This window comes from Xiphophorus hellerii, chromosome 16 (genome assembly GCF_003331165.1).
Source record: "Xiphophorus hellerii strain 12219 chromosome 16, Xiphophorus_hellerii-4.1, whole genome shotgun sequence".
NCBI lineage: Eukaryota > Metazoa > Chordata > Actinopteri > Cyprinodontiformes > Poeciliidae > Xiphophorus > Xiphophorus hellerii.
Window position 1 is genome coordinate 5,197,646 of NC_045687.1, and position 15,639 is coordinate 5,213,284.

Genomic DNA, 15,639 nt, shown 5'->3' on the forward strand with positions numbered 1-15,639 from the left:
AATGTTAATGTGTTTGTTTATTTGTACTTTTACTGAAGCACAGTATTTGATACTTTCTCCACCGCTGATTTTGCGATCATATCAACCGGCTTCCTGAACTAAAAGTACTGCTGGATAACAGCGCCATCTTGTGGACAAAATGCGCACTTTTTAAAAAATATACAGCTGAAGAGCCCACCGCACTGGTTTTTCCACCAAATATTGATCTCTGAACTCTTCCTGAGTTATAACATTAGTTTTGTTGTTTCTAAATGAATATGAACTTGTTTTCTTTGCATTATTTGAGGTTTTAAAGTGCTGCATCTTTTTTTATTATTTCGACCATTTTTCATTTTCTGCTAATAAATACTAAATTTTCGTTTTTAATTTTGTATACATATCGTCAGTAGTTCATAGAATAAAAGAACAATGTTCATTTTACTAAAATGTACACCTATAAAGAGTAAAATCAGAGAAATTGACCATTTTAAGTGGTCTTTTTTTTCCAGAGCTGTTTAAGGATGTAATATATTTCCATGGAGTTAATTATAAGTTTGTGATTAATTTTCCGTTGCACTTTGGTCTCTGAGTTTTGTGTTGCACTCCAGGTTCCTCTTCACTTCTGCCAAATCCCTGCGGATCTCCTCCAGCAGCTCCAGCCTCGTCAGCTTCCTGTCGATGGAGAACAGCAGCTCCTCTCCTCCAGCATCCCTGACGGCAGCGTCCTCCACGGTGGCCGGAGGCTCGGACTCAGAGGCCTGAAACGAGCCCCTGGTTTGCTCCCACACCATCTCAAAGTACGAGTCGATGAAGGACTCCAGCTCCTCCAGGCTGCTGTGGCCCCACCGGTCGATCAGAGCCTGCGGGCCGCCAGACTCACACATCCTGCGGAGAGTGCGCTCTCTCAGAGCCGGATGGCAGAGAGGATGGACGCTAACGAGGTTTTCCTCTGAGGGAAAGCTGGGCGGACTCTGATATAAAACCAGAAGCATCGTTTGCTGCGTGAGGCTGTGAGGAGAAGGGAACCTGAGAGGTAACTCTATCGCTGACCAGCTCCGCTTGAGCACAGACAGGAACACCAAGCTGCTGCGCTCTGAAAACACAAATCCAGACTGTCTTCTCGCTCTTCTTGCTGGGAAAGCCACAACCTGCGTTGGGTTTAACTCCTCTGGATGAGACGAGGAAGATCCAGATTCAGCCGCTGGAAAATAAAACTCATAAAATATGATGTGATTTCAGGAGTTCAACATGCTCTGTCACGAGAAATGAATCTGCTTTTCTCTCCTTTACAGAAGCAGCACCTGTTACATTTTATTCTCTTAACTTGATTTGGTTTAAATTTACTTCATGTTTTCTTTCTGCGTAAATCATCTGCATAGATCAACGTGTCACTGAATTGTTCAAGAAACATTACAGTAACATTTAATTTCCCTTTGGATCAATAAATTATTTTTTAATTTGAATTAATCGAAAACTTTATCCACTTATTTGTCCACTGTGTTTTTTTTTCAGGTTACTTCAAAATGTATTTACTGAACCTGTTACATCAACAGCCTGTTATTCTGCATAGTCTTTGTCCCTGAATCTCCAAAATATTAATAAATTTTATTTCCTCAAGATGTTATAAAAAGAGATTCTTCAGAAAGCATGCCAATAGGATATTTTTGGTAAAAGATTCAAAACTTGAAATATATAAAAGTTAAATTTTCCTAGTAGGAAAGGAGCAGCAATATCTGAAAATAGATTTTTCTACTATTAAAATCTTTATTTTAAGATTCCCACAAATTAGATTGTGTTTGTAAAAATCAAGTTTAATTTATCTAAAAAAAGTTTAGCTTAAATGGATCATTTGTTCTATAGATATTCTCAATTAAATTCAGATTAAAGTTTTATTTTCTACACGTCTCACAGTTGATTGTACTTAGCTATCAGAAAAACACTATTTTAATTACCACATATCTTTAATAGCTAAAATACTGTATATGTTTCTCTCATTACTTCTTATTTTTTTTAAATCAGGAGTCTATTTCAGACAAGATATCTAAAATATCTTTATAGTCAGTCATGCCTACATGATTTCGTCCCCCTGCTATTTAAGGAGGGAACCCAGATAACTGAATATATTTTTCTGTGTGGAGAAAATCAAAAGTTTTACTCACAGTCAAGAGACAGTCGGTTTCTTCTCCTCATCTGTTTCGTTAGATTCCTCCTGCGCAGCATCACGTTATTCTGCTGTTGCTCTGCAGAACTGACCCGTCTCCACAGTCGGTCGTCTTTATAAACGTCGGCCCGCCTCTCTGCGGCCAGCATCTCCTCCACCAGCTGGATGAGTTCGGTGACCTGCGCTGCGTCTCCCTGGTTCTTATTGTCCAGGACGTGGTACCTGTTCCCGCAGCGCTCCACCAGCCTCCTCAGCGGCTCTCCTTCGCTCTCGATGCGTTGCTCCACGCTCGTGTCTCCCAGCCAGTCGCCGTGGCTGAACAGCACCACGGTTCTGCTCCAGAGCTGGCTTCCCCCAGCATCCAGCTGTTCCTCAATGGCTTCCCGGTGGAGAGCCGTGAACGAGGAGCTCACGTTGACGACCAACAGGACGGCCGAAGGAGTCCTCAGCACCTCCGAGGTTACGGGGAAACATCCTGGAGTGTCCAGCACAGAGACGGTCTTTCCTTCGATTCTGCACTGCTTTTCACAGCAGGAGACAGTTTGGGTGTTTGTGGGAAAGTCGTGTCTGTTGAGGATTGTGTTTCCACATGAGCTCTTTCCTCCTTTCCTGCCACCAACTAGAATCATCCTCAGCTCTCGCAGAGGGGCAGCATTCTCTGTCAATGTAAAGTTTTGTATTAAATCAAAACATGTCAACAATTAAAGCACTAAATATATACCAGATGTAAAATCGGACTTTTTTTAAACAGAATTCTGACTTTAATATCAAAATTCTGACTTTATTCTCAAAATTCTGACTTTTTAAAAAAAAAAAATTTTCAAAGGCAACTCTTTCCGTCTTGATTTAACGGTACTCTGTGTTTTGGCTGTTTTTCAGTTTTCTGGAAGTTTGTTCCAGTCAGAATTCTGGGATTATTGTCATAACTGTCAGGGGGTGAAAAAAAAATCTGAAATCTGAAAAAAAAAGTCATAATTATGTGATTAAAGTCAGAATTTTGAGTTTAAAGTAAAAAACATCAGAATTATTTGTATTTTAATCCTCTCTTCTATAACTCACCCAGCTCAGACTTTGCCTCCAGTCTTTGTTTCTCCTTCCGCCTCAGCCGGTCGGTGGCTCTCTCTCCCTCTTCTTTCATCCACCTCTTCATTTCTTCCAACTCTCTCCTCTCTATTTCGTAATGCCAGCTTCCGTCGCAGCCGCACGTCATCACTTCCTCAATCTTCCTGATCAGTTCTCTGACTTGGAATCCATCTCCTTTGGTTTTATTGTTCAGAACGTGGTACCGGTTGGAGCATTTCTCAACCAGCCACCGCAGAGGCTCTCCCTCGCTCTCGATTAACTCCTCGGTGGTGGTGTCGCCCAGCCAGTCCCCGAAGGTGAACAACAGGATGGTGCGAGCCCAGATCCACTCGCTGATGAGCTCCAGGTGTTCTTGCGCCGCTCTCCTGTAGGTCTCCGTGAAGGCTCGGTCCAGTCGGATCGCCAGCAGAAAGACGTGAGGCCCCGGAGGACACAGAGACGAGCTGAGCACCAACTCCCTCCGGTCGAAGAGGGCAGTCTCGTTGCAGAAGTAGTTCATCCACCAGCCCGGTGTGTCCACGGCGGTCACCTGTCTGCCAAACACCACAGCGTCTCCAACCGAACACTGAGCAGTTCTGCCGAGTCTTCTGCTGTTTTCTCTCCCCAGGATGGTGTTCAGAGCTGAAGTCTTTCCTGAACCCTTCGCTCCGAGCAGCACAAGGCGGATGGTAGTGACTGGCCTTAACTTCTCTACAAGCACAAAGAGAGCAGAGGGATGACTTGAGACTTCTTTGCTTTAAAGGTCGGGATAAGTCTATGGGCTCTGCAAAACATTCTCAGGTTCTGTCTGTTTCGTGCTCCTGTTTTTGGGTCTCTGTCACTTTAAATCCACATAAGCTGCTTCTGGCCACTCAAAATTCGCACTCGCATGTGAAAATGTCTGCAAACGGATGTGCAATTAAAACCATACATCTTTGAAAAGCAAAAGTAGAGCCTCCTGCACAACCAACAAGAATGCAACAAGTTGTTTCTGGATTGTAAGTCAACAAATCACTTGTCTTTTCCAGCAGCCATTATGCGGCGCATACAAGCGGTAAAACCAGCTGACCAAACAGGCTGGGTTGCTAGGTAACGGGGCAGTGTCTGTGGATTGTGACTCAACAATTGGGAGGATTTTGAAACAGCTCGTTTTTCAGACACCAAAAAAGATTAACTTACTGCCAAAAACTGGTGGTGTGTTTTATTGTTAACACTCTGTTTTTATAAGCAGTTGAGACCCAGATGGAAGTACAAAAGTACAAAAACATAAACAAAGTTTTACTTTATAGGTTCCCTTTAAGTCAGGGTTACAGGAATAGTTAGTCATTTTAAAATATTTGCTTTTTTCAATGCAACTTGACTATAAATGGTGTTCTTACATTTGTAATTATAGCATATCCTTAGTGATTTCAAAATGCAAATTGACTAATACAAGGATTTAGGATGTTGAAAAATCAAAATATAGAAGTTGATACATAAAAGCTGCACTGTTGAGTTTTAGGCTATATTTTTAGGTTGTCTATTTTGAATATTTTGCTGAATGTGTCAGAGCAAAAACTGTCATATGACACTCTGCCAAGCCAAACTATAGCCAATAAATGTTCAGGAGAGGACATTTATGCTTCAATTTCAATTGTGTAAACTTAGCGTTGGAGTATTCGGTGTGTTTTTAATTATATAAACTTATAATTTCAAATGTATTGACAGCTTTAGGTTGTAAATACCAGATAGAGCCATAAATTGGTGGTAATAAAAATAGGCCTAAGGTGCGTTACCACCAACAGCCACGAGGCCAGTAAACACATTTCTGAATGAAACTACTTAAAAAACACACACACACAACCTTCTGCTTTACAAAATGTTAATAAATATTTTTCCACACCTTGGATGACGTGGTTCACTATTCTGGACGTAGCTTTGGGTCCATTAGGTTTTAAAACATAAACTCTAACCTTCAAACTTCTTGATGACACCAGTAAAGCTCTTCCCACAGTCACAGTGTAACATTAAGACAACCATGTCTGAGTGTTTTCTTAAAGATTGCACAGTGATAACCTCCTGAGACCCAGCAATACATTTTTGTCCTCTGTGGAGGACATAGGTTTTTTTGTTCATAACTCTGAAACCATACATGCCACTGTGTTAAATCCTGTTGGTCCTTAGAGAGGACATCCTGGGCCTCAAAATGTGTTCATATTTGCCACAAGAGAGTCCCGATGTCCTCTCCAAAGGACATACTGTAATAAATAAATAATAACATGTTTTGAAACTTTTTCAATTGTAGTGATGTTTTTTCACTCCAAAGAGTCATGTAGTGAAAAAAAAAAAAAATTCAAAAACTTTTTTTTTTCTGGGTCTCAGGAGGATAAAGCGTACAGAATAAACACTGTTAAACTTTAAAGATCTTCACAATACAGATGTCATGTAAAAAAGATGAGAGGACACTTATGGATTTGTCTCTTAAAGTAATTTATCAGGCAAATGTAACCAATCTTGGCTCCTATCGACTTTCTAATCTTGGATCTTAAGCTGCAGGCTACGAAGCAACTCGTATATTCTTCTGAGCATATAAAAAGAAAACTTCTGAAGAACTTGGGGTTTGCAGTAATCGAGTTGTGGTGTGGGGTTTGGTTCAGCATATTTACAACATGTCCTCTTCTGCACTCCCAGATTTCTCAGATAAAACATTTACATAATAACCACATTTCTCTGTTTCCCACAGGTTTGAGGCTAAAAGCTGCTTTTTTCCTGTTCATGCATGAGGAAGTTTTGTTTTCCCTCTTTAAATAGGTTTCATGTGCTGCTGCAGTGAAGATAAGCTGAGGAAACGTCTGAATGCAAAACAGAAAGAAAAGAATCAGATTCATATCCAGCAGAAAAGCAATAAAAAAAAACGCTGCTGTGTTTATTTTGGAGCTGCAGAGGATAAACTGAGAACAAAATGTTGTCACATAAAAAGCAGGAAAAAATACAGGTGTGACTGCACACTGTACAACATTTCAAATTGGTTTAACTTGACAATGAAAGTCCACCTTGAAAATGAAATTAAAGTCGACAAGAAAACTGTTTTAGTTTTAACTCGGGAATTAAAGTTGTCAAGAGAAAAGTTGTCTAAACGTTGTTTTTCAAGTTATTTAATTTGAATTGTGAGTTTTAACTTAATGCTGCAGTTAAAACCAAATAACTATTTCACAATATACAAGAAAAAAAACTGCCTTCACCCAGTTAAAGAGACAGATTTCTCTGTTATTTTTACTCACAATAATTGAGTAAAGAATAATACTAATAGAGTAATAATATTCAATTAGTATTAATATAATATTATTAATTTAATACATTTATTATTAAATAAATTAAATTATAAATGTATTTAATAATAAATGAATGTAATAAATCTAATAAATGTATTATTAAATGCATTATTTAATAAAAAACTTAATAAAACACAAGAGTCAGATCAATGTAACGCACTTCCTCCTCAGGATACAAAAACATGTCGCTAAGCATTCTGGGAAATAGTTCCCACTCCTCTCTTTTTCTTCTTTCAGTTTTTTTTAAGTGCTAACCTAAAAACTCTAGTTTATTCAACTCTAATAAAAAGTTAACACAACTCACTGCTGTAAGTTTATCTTTCACAAACTCACACAAAATCTAAAACTCGCTAAATCTATTTGACTCAAAGAGTAGAAGATAGTAGAAACAACTAAATGCAGCTCAAATGTTTTACAGTGAGCTGCATGACGTTATAAGAAATAAAAAGTGGAGCTGAATTTCAACGTTTTTTAAGCTTTGTGGGACTCACCCCTCAGGAGAGATCGTTGACGTTTCGTTCTTAAAAACCTCAGCTGAGCCCTCTCAGCTGCTCCTCTCTTCTCCTCCGCAGTTTTCTGCAAAACATTTCCCTGCATCTCAAACACTCTGCCTCCATTTTCTGCAGCGAGTTTCTGTACCTTCACCAGCAGCTCTGCTATGTCAGCGTCGTCGTTCAGGACGACGCTGTGACACCTCTGGCCGCACTTCTCAGCCAGCCAGCGCAGGGCCTCGCCGCCTCTTTCCACACACTCTTCTGCGTGTGTGTGCTGAAACCTGTAAGCGAAGGTGAAGATGACGATGCAGTGACCCCACGCCCCTTCGCCCAGCAGGGTCACATGCTCCTCCACGGCTCTCCGGCGCCTCTCTGAGAAGACTGAGCTCGCCTTCACTGTGATCAGAAACGCGTGAGGGCCCGGTGAGCACAAGGAGACGCTGGTTATGATCTCCCTCTTCACAAGGTTGGAAGTGTCCTGAGCGCTGGAGTCGCACCACCAGCCGGGAGTGTCCACCACCGTGAGCCAGAGCCCGGACACCGCTCCCAGCCTCCGAGAAGAAGAAGTCCTCTCCTTGGTTACAAACTCCTCTTTCCCAAGAATCAGGTTCCCCAGGAAGTTCTTCCCACAGTTCCTTCCTCCAAGAAGGACAATCTGTAACTGTGACGCTCCCAGGGAGTCCCCTGGCAAAGCAAAACAACAAAATCAATCATCAGAAAGCTCTCAGAAAACTGAGAACAAATAGAAAGTAAATAAACTTACATATTGGAAGCTTGCTTTTTGCCATCTCAGACTTGTTCAATTTAAAAACAGTCACACATTTATATGTTGCGTTTGTATTTCCAGGTTCGGCATCTGGAAAGCAAAGTCTGCTATTGAAGGAGTGACAACAAAAGGTTGGGTTTTTCTTAGATTTTATGAGTCCGAAGGTCATCTGTAATGAGTAATCAGCTGCACCTCCCTGTAGGCAGACAAGGCTGAAGAGAAATACGGATCTTAAAGAGGCTGAGAAGTGAGAAATGTGTTTTTATTAAAATATTGCAGGACAGTAAAATACTTTTTGTTGCTTTTAAGTGCTATTTATCCATTCTCGTCGGACTCAGCACTACAAAAACACAAAATCGTACCAAATATTTTTGTCTAGTTTTTAGTGCAAATATATTAATAAACTCGAAATAAGAACGAACTAACTCACAAGTAACTTTTAAGCAAGATATAAAGGCTTATTTTATATTAGCAATTTCTTAGTATTGATAAAAGTTCTATTTGCAGATGTTTTCACTTATCAGAAGATATTTTTCCTGTTATAAGTGAAATGATCGACCAGCGTAGCTTGTACTCAAGCAGAAGACGTTGGATTTGTCCAAACCACAGGATGCAAGTAAATAAAAGTATAAGAACAGATCTAGTTGTTTACTTGTTATCTGAGCGTGAATGTTGCCAAGAAAAGGCCGGTCTACCTGAACTGATGAGTTCAGTTGAAACCAGATATTTACTTAAAAAGACACAATCTTTATTTAATCCCAGTCTAACACTAAAGCTTTCTGTTTTATTCAGCTAGTGGAGATTACCAAACTTATTTCTACATGTTAAATGTGATAATAAAGGAGGATATATCTTTGGAATGATCAACTTCAGTTTTTCTACTTTTTTTTAGTTTTTACTAGCCTTTGATTAAGAAACCACTGAGAATTTAATCTGACGTATGGAGTTATTTTTACTATCTAACATAGCAGCTCAGTAAAGAAAAGCTATATTATATTAACATCAAGTCTCTCTGACTCCAAAAAAGCCGGTGAGCACATCCTTTCCTCCACAAGATGGCATAGCTGTCAGTCTACTGTACATAAAAACAAGGAACTGGATTTGATGGGTTTTTCATTCAATTTGTTCAAATTAAATAATAGAGGTAAAGATTTCCCTATTACATGCAAAGCTAACTTTCAAGATCAAGAGAGAAGATGGCTTTCAATATTTTGATTAAATATTAGCACTTGCAATAAACTACTACACTAAACAAAGAGGAGTAGTGACACACACTGATACATGTGACTGTTATTTTCTTATTTCTGATGCTTTGTGCTTCACTGTTGCAATCAAATTGCCTTTGGATTATCGCCATGACAGTAGGGCTCCTTGTGACGTGCAGTTCTGACCATCACATGTTTAAACATCCACATCGTTTCTACTAAAAAAGAAAAAACAAATCAGCTTCTTGTTTGTGTCATAGAGCTGAAGGAAATACTTTTATATACTACTGGATTTAAGCACAAATAGTTTGTAAAATTCCAAATGTTTCGTCAGCTGTAAGACAAAAACAGTAGTCAAATAAAATAACAATTTTTATTAACTTATAAAACAGTGAAATGTAGAAAAAGCTGAGGTATTATAAACATTATATGTTGCAGAAATCTCTGGAGTCTATTTCTTCAGGTGCAAAATTAATCTACTCAAGTAAAAGTGTCAATAGTTTCAAATATTACTCCAGTAAAATTCAGAAGTACAGTGTAGTAAAACTACTCCTACCCTCACAGAAGTGAAACTGCTCACATTATATTAATACTTAATTTAAAGTTAACACATAAAAATGTGTTTGTGATGTTTAATTAATTAATTCTAGTGATGATAACATGATTTTGTCACATATTAACTGATCGAAATAATTTAGCTTAGTGAATTAGCACACCAATACCTCTCCTGACCAGAAGGGGGCAGTGACAGCAGCAACAATAAAACTGCACTAAAAAAAAAACCAGTTTAAACCGGAATAGCCTGGATGTTCATCCCGAAGAACAAAAAAACAATTTTTTGTTTTTGTTTTATTCTTTCAAAAAGTTGCTCAAGTAAATGCAACCGACCTCTGAACACAGATAACAACTTTCCTTAATCTTAAGTTTAGCGTGACGTGTTAGCATGTATTCATTTAGCTGACATTATCTGCATCCATCAGCATTACTCATCTTATTCGGCTTGTTTGGAGAAAAAACAGTGCAAAGATTTTTTTTGTTTTTTGTTTTTTGCTGCCATGATAATCACACGCAGCTGTGCAGGTCTGCACAGCAACGTGTCTCCGTTGTTGCCCCAGGTAAAACCGGCGCAGGCATCTTACCGCTCGGAAAAACATGTTACGACTTGTTAACAAACTGTTGTAGAGGCTGTAAAATACGAATACAGGGAGGGAGGCTCAATTGTATCAAATCGAGATAGAAATACTAGACATTTGGACACTCTGAGGTTAAATAAATAAAACAAAAACAAAATCCCTTTTTTTGTTATGTGATATGAAGAAGTCCAGAATAGTTTGCCTCATTGTTTAGTTTGTAACTTACAGATTCTCATAAATGCTTCTCTGGAGGTCAAAGCTCCGGTGTCAACTTGGATAATGTGTCAGTGCCGCAGAAAGGACTGGAACTGGGATGATATGGGCCCTTTCATGGAAACCAGTTTATATTTATTGCTCAGAGAAATCCTGTTTATGTTTGCAATAGGACAAAATTTCCTTGGCTGGACTGTCCCTCTCTGCAGCCATGCAAAACAATGCAGAATACTCACTGACTTGATATGAGAGAGAGCACAACACACTAGGACAAATCTTTTGCGTCACATTTTGAACTTGTTAACAGCTTGAGATAATATCATACTGTATACAGCAGGCTTGCATTCTAGAAGCACAATGACCCTATTCACACGACCAAACCAACAACAGGATGGCTTAGATTGATATCATGAGCTAAGCACCAGTAGACCTAATCCATTTGAGAATCTGTTGCATGTCTTGAAAATCAATGTTCACACATACTTTTCACCCAGACTGATAAGCTTTAGTCATTTTGCAAAAAGGAATAGGCAAAACCTTCCGTATCCCAATGTGTGAACCTCATAGAAACACAGAAACTCCAAAGGATTTGCAAAAGGGATTATAATAAAAGGCGGATCTACAAAGTATTGATCTCCTCCACTTCATACATCATACACTACTTTATTTTGTTTTGTCCCATAAAATTGAATACGCTGGGAACTGGTTGTTACACGACATTGTTGTAAAGGTTTAGTGCAAGTCTTCAAGTCTGCAATCTGAAGCTCCAGAGCCATAATCAATCAATCAATCAAGTTTATTTGTATAGCACATTTGAGGAACAAGGTAATTCAAAGTGCTTTACATGATAAAAACACAAAAATACAAAAAAAATAAAATACACCATGCACCAGTGGTTCTTTGGTCTTTATGCATCGCTCTTAATAACAGTTCAGCAAACTATAATGTTTATACATTCAAGTATAAAACAAATGTGTTTTAGCGGGGATTCAGCTTTTTTGTTAAATAATTGCGCTGAATTTCTAAACAGACTGTTTGTACCAGCAATATTTTTTAAGATCTATTTTCAGAAACTCTTTTCTTTTCGCCAAGTTTTATGTTAACTCTATTTTAAAACATACTTAAATGTAATCAAAATCATAAGTTGTCTCTTGTTTTTAATGACCTCGCAACTTTTTCTAATTATCCCAACAGCAGCTTAAAAAGTAAAACAAGAGTTATTCGGAAAAAATATATACTTTTTGTGAATAGAAGATAAACAAATCATTGTTTTGTTTGTTTCAGATTTGTAGAATGATCAATAATTGACATTAAGTCAAACAAGTAAACACACAGTTCCGTAACTAAAATGACTCTTCCGTGCATCTTACGCATACGTAGTTCTATTGCGTAATAGGACGTCCGCCCCTCTCACTAACTCAGCTTTATACAAGCGCCGTCTTGCAAAGGATAGTAGTGCAGAGCGGAGGACGCACACAGCTTAAGAAACGTCAAAAATGGGGGTGGAAATTAAAGTCGAATACTGGTAATTGTCTGTTTTTGCTGCTTTTTAAAATATCTCCTGTGTTATTATTGAACATTTGCATCCTATGTTATCGCTTTCGGTGTCATTTTTTGGCGGAGTTGTGGTGTCGTTTACCAGCTGTTAGCACTGTTAGTCCAAAGCTGCAAGTTTCTGCTGCGCTTCCGTTCGCGTTTCGCTTAAGATCCGTGTTTTGTTTGTTCCCTGCAGCGGTGGATGAGGTTACAGACCTCGCTATGCGGCGCTCGCCCGCTCCATTCAGGGCAAGTTTCGTGATGCGGAGGTGACGGGCTTTGTGGGGAGGAGAGGTAAATCACAAGTCATGCTGACGAGTCAAACTATTTGAAGCATTCATCTCGCAGTTTCCTTGCTCCTTTTCAATGCAAGGTTCTTCAAAGTGCTTCCTCTTTTTCTTCTGAAATTACAGCCAGCTACGAAGTTGAAATAAACGGACAGCTGGTTTTTTCCAAGCTTGAGACAGGTGGCTTCCCAAGCGAGGAGGACGTGAGTATCCTGCACACATTCAGTTTACTCTGAATCCAGAACAGCCTGGTTTGTGTTATGTATTTATTTTACCCCCTATTGTAGGTTTTGGCTGCAGTTCAGGCTGCCTATGATGGGAAACCTGTGCAGAAGATCACCAGAAAGCGCTGATCTGCTGTAACATCAGCAGCATGATGGAGGGCGCCTCCCTGCCCAGCTCCATCCATCCAGGATGAAGCAGTCTGACCACACCCTGTGTCAGCTGGCTCCTCTCTCTTCTCCTATTAGATTCTTCAGGCTGTTAATGATTGCTGTAGCTTAAAATCCTAAAGGTTATAGTATGACGAATGCCTTCCTGGAGTTTCATTCATAGGAGCAGAGACGAGGAGAAGTTGCCACAGATGGGAATAAGGGAGCGCACTTCTTTACCTTTGGCCTTAATAACTGGCATTTTCTCTGCCTTTGGTGTCTGGATCTTTTTTTTCCTCCTTGTTTCCTTTTTTCGCATGCAGGTTGGAATTTATATCAAACTCAAAAGATCTTGATGGGTGAAATGAATAAATAGGAAGAGAAACTACTGATGAATTTGCACAACTCTGTTGAGCAATTTAAATTTTGTCGTTTCCTCAGAGCTAGTCTTTGCTTTTGGGTATAAATTGTGGTTCTGTGGCTTGAATAGCTTTAAGCAAGATTGTCTTTCATTTGTTCCAAAACATCTATTATTCACAAATAATGGAGACATATTCAGCTGCGTACCTGAGAACCGTCATTATTACTGTAATGGGATTTCTTTTCTCATTTTCCACTTCAAACCGCAGATTCTTATTAAAGCAAATCCTTGTTAAAGACAGTAGTTGTCATCTTTTCTTTAATGCAATATTTTGTCTGCACCCACACCAGTTTTTATTAGCATTCCCACCTCGACATGTTAGTTGCTCGAGCCACTCCTTTGGGTGGCTCCTGTCTTAATCGACTTCTAATGTTCTGGTTGAACAGGCTGTTCCCGTGCAACAGGTTATGTTTTGCATAACATCTGCTGTGCAGGACACACCTTACCTGGCAAATAAACTGATGTTTATGAATACAGATAAAAAACAAAGCTGTGCTTCAGCAGAGACTCAGCTTTATCATGAAATAGTTGCAATGAATTTCCACAACAGATTGACTCAATACCAGCATTATTTTTTTTAGATCTATTTTTTTGTTCTTAGGTAGAAAACTATATTCTTTTTGCAAGACTTTAATGTTTTTCTTTATTTTTAAACCCTAAAAATAGAAACAAAAACTGGCAATTTCATATAATAACATTTATCAAAATTAAAAGTTGTCTTTTCTTTTTTCAAAAGCCAGTGCAACTTTTTCTAACTATACAAACAGCGGTTTTGCATAAAGGATAAAGCACAAGTTATTCAGAAAAAAAAAACTTTTTAGTAACATAATGAAGAACAATTTAAAAAAATCCTCGTTTTATTTAGACTGTGTATATTATTTGTCGAAATATGTATAACTGACATTGACGTAAATAAATAAATACGTTGTTCTGTAAATATAACGATTCTTCCGGGTATGATACGCATACGTAAATCCATTACGTAAAATAAGCCCCGCCCCTCTCGCTAGCAACGTCATACAGACGCCCTTAGTAGAAGCTAGTAGCAGCGAGTAGCGGACGCATACAGCCTGAGAAACGTCGAAAATGGGGGTGGAAGTTAAAGTCGAATACTGGTAATTCTCATTTTTGGTGTCTTTTCCCATATCTCCAAATTTATTATTCAACATTTGTATCTTACATTATTCCTTTGAGTCTAATTCAATGCGGAGCTGTGGTGTTTATTGCCGTTAGCATTGCCAGTCTACAGCTACAAGTTTCTGCTCCGCTTCTGTTTGTTTTTAGTTTAATCTCCATGTTTTCTTTGTTCCCTGTAGCGGCGGATGAGGTTACGAACCCCGCTATCGGGAGCTCGCCAGCGTCGCTAAGAGCGAGTTTCCCGATGCGGATGTGTCAGGCTTTGTGGGAAGGACGGGTAAATCAAATCATGCTGACTAATGAAACTATTTGAAGCATTTATCTTGATATTTCCTGGCTGCCTTTTATGCCAAGGCTTCTCTTTAAAGTTCCTTTTTTCTTATGAAATTACAGGCAGCTTCGAAATAGTAATAAACGGGCAGCTCGTCTTTTCCAAGCTTGAGACAGGTGGCTTCCCATATGAGGATGACGTGAGTATCCTGCACACATTCAGTCAACTCTGAATCCAGAGCATCCTGGTTTATGCTATATATTTATTTTTCCCCTGCCGTAGATTATCAATGCAGTCCAGGCTGCTAATGATGGGAAACCTGTGCAGAAGATCACCAAAAGTCGTCCTCCGTGCGTCATCTTGTAGCTCTCCCTCTGATCTGCTGTAACATCAGCAGCATGATGGAGGGCGCCTCCCTGCCCAGCTACATCCGTCCAGGATGAAGCAGTCTGACCACACGCTGTGTCAGCTGGCTCCTCTCTCTTCTCCTATTAGATTCTTCAGGCTGTTAATGATTGCTGTAGCTTAAAATCATAAAGGTTATGGTATGACGAATGCCTTCCTGGAGTTTCATTCATAGGAACAGAGATAAGGAGAAGTTGCCACAGATGGGATTAAGGGAACGCACGCACTTCTGCCTTTATGGCTGGCATTTTAAATGCCCCAATGTCTGAATATTTTTATTTTTATTTTTTTTGCATGCAGGTTGGAATTTATATCAAACTCAAAAGATTTTGATGGGTGAAATGAATAAATAGGAAGAGAAACTACTGATGTCTTTGCTCAACTCTGTTGAGCAATTTAAATTTTGTCATTTCCTCAGAGCCAGTCTTTGCTTTTGGGTATAAATTGTGGTTCTGTGGCTTTAAGTTTTTAAAGTGAGCATGAACCAAGTTCATTTTTCATCTGTTCTAAAACACATTATTTAATTTAAACCCCTTACATAATGAACAAATATTCAGCTGCTTATCTGAGAACCATCATTTGTTGCTGTAATAAAATTTCTCATTTTCCACTTAAGTGGAAACTACAGAATTTTAATAAAGCAAAACTTTGTTATATACAGTAGTTGTCATCTCTTCTTCTCTACACCCACACCAGTTTTTCTCAGCACTCCCACCTCGACATGTTAGTTGCTCGTGACGCTCCTTTGGGTGACTTCCTGTCTTAATCCCTCGACTTCCAATGTTCTGGTAGAGCAGTTCGTTCCTGTGCAACAGGTTTTGTTTTGTGTAAACAGACCACTTGACGACGGCTACTGATGATCTTTTATTTTGAAACTTCCGTGTCGG

The 15,639-nt window shown here is 39.1% G+C and overlaps 2 protein-coding genes and 1 pseudogene across 2 annotated transcripts; 2 read left to right on the plus strand and 1 right to left on the minus strand.

The window, feature by feature from the left end:
• Window positions 1–407: 407 nt before the first annotated feature.
• LOC116735083 (GTPase IMAP family member 8) lies at window positions 408–7,942 on the minus strand. Its single transcript, XM_032586695.1, has 5 exons — window positions 7,771–7,942; window positions 7,005–7,691; window positions 3,200–3,913; window positions 2,139–2,798; window positions 408–1,180 (listed from the first exon to the last, which is right to left on the minus strand). Exons 1-5 carry the CDS (start codon window positions 7,940–7,942, stop codon window positions 540–542), a joined length of 2,874 nt encoding a protein of 957 aa, XP_032442586.1. The 3' UTR covers window positions 408–539.
• Window positions 7,943–11,713: 3,771 nt separating this feature from the next.
• Window positions 11,714–13,179, plus strand: LOC116735091 (migration and invasion enhancer 1-like; annotated as a pseudogene).
• Window positions 13,180–13,919: 740 nt separating this feature from the next.
• LOC116735089 (migration and invasion enhancer 1-like) lies at window positions 13,920–15,412 on the plus strand. Its single transcript, XM_032586707.1, has 4 exons — window positions 13,920–14,054; window positions 14,256–14,353; window positions 14,470–14,546; window positions 14,630–15,412. The coding sequence occupies exons 1-4, from the start codon at window positions 14,026–14,028 to the stop codon at window positions 14,711–14,713; spliced, it is 288 nt and encodes a 95-aa protein (XP_032442598.1). The 5' UTR covers window positions 13,920–14,025; the 3' UTR covers window positions 14,714–15,412.
• Window positions 15,413–15,639: the final 227 nt, after the last annotated feature.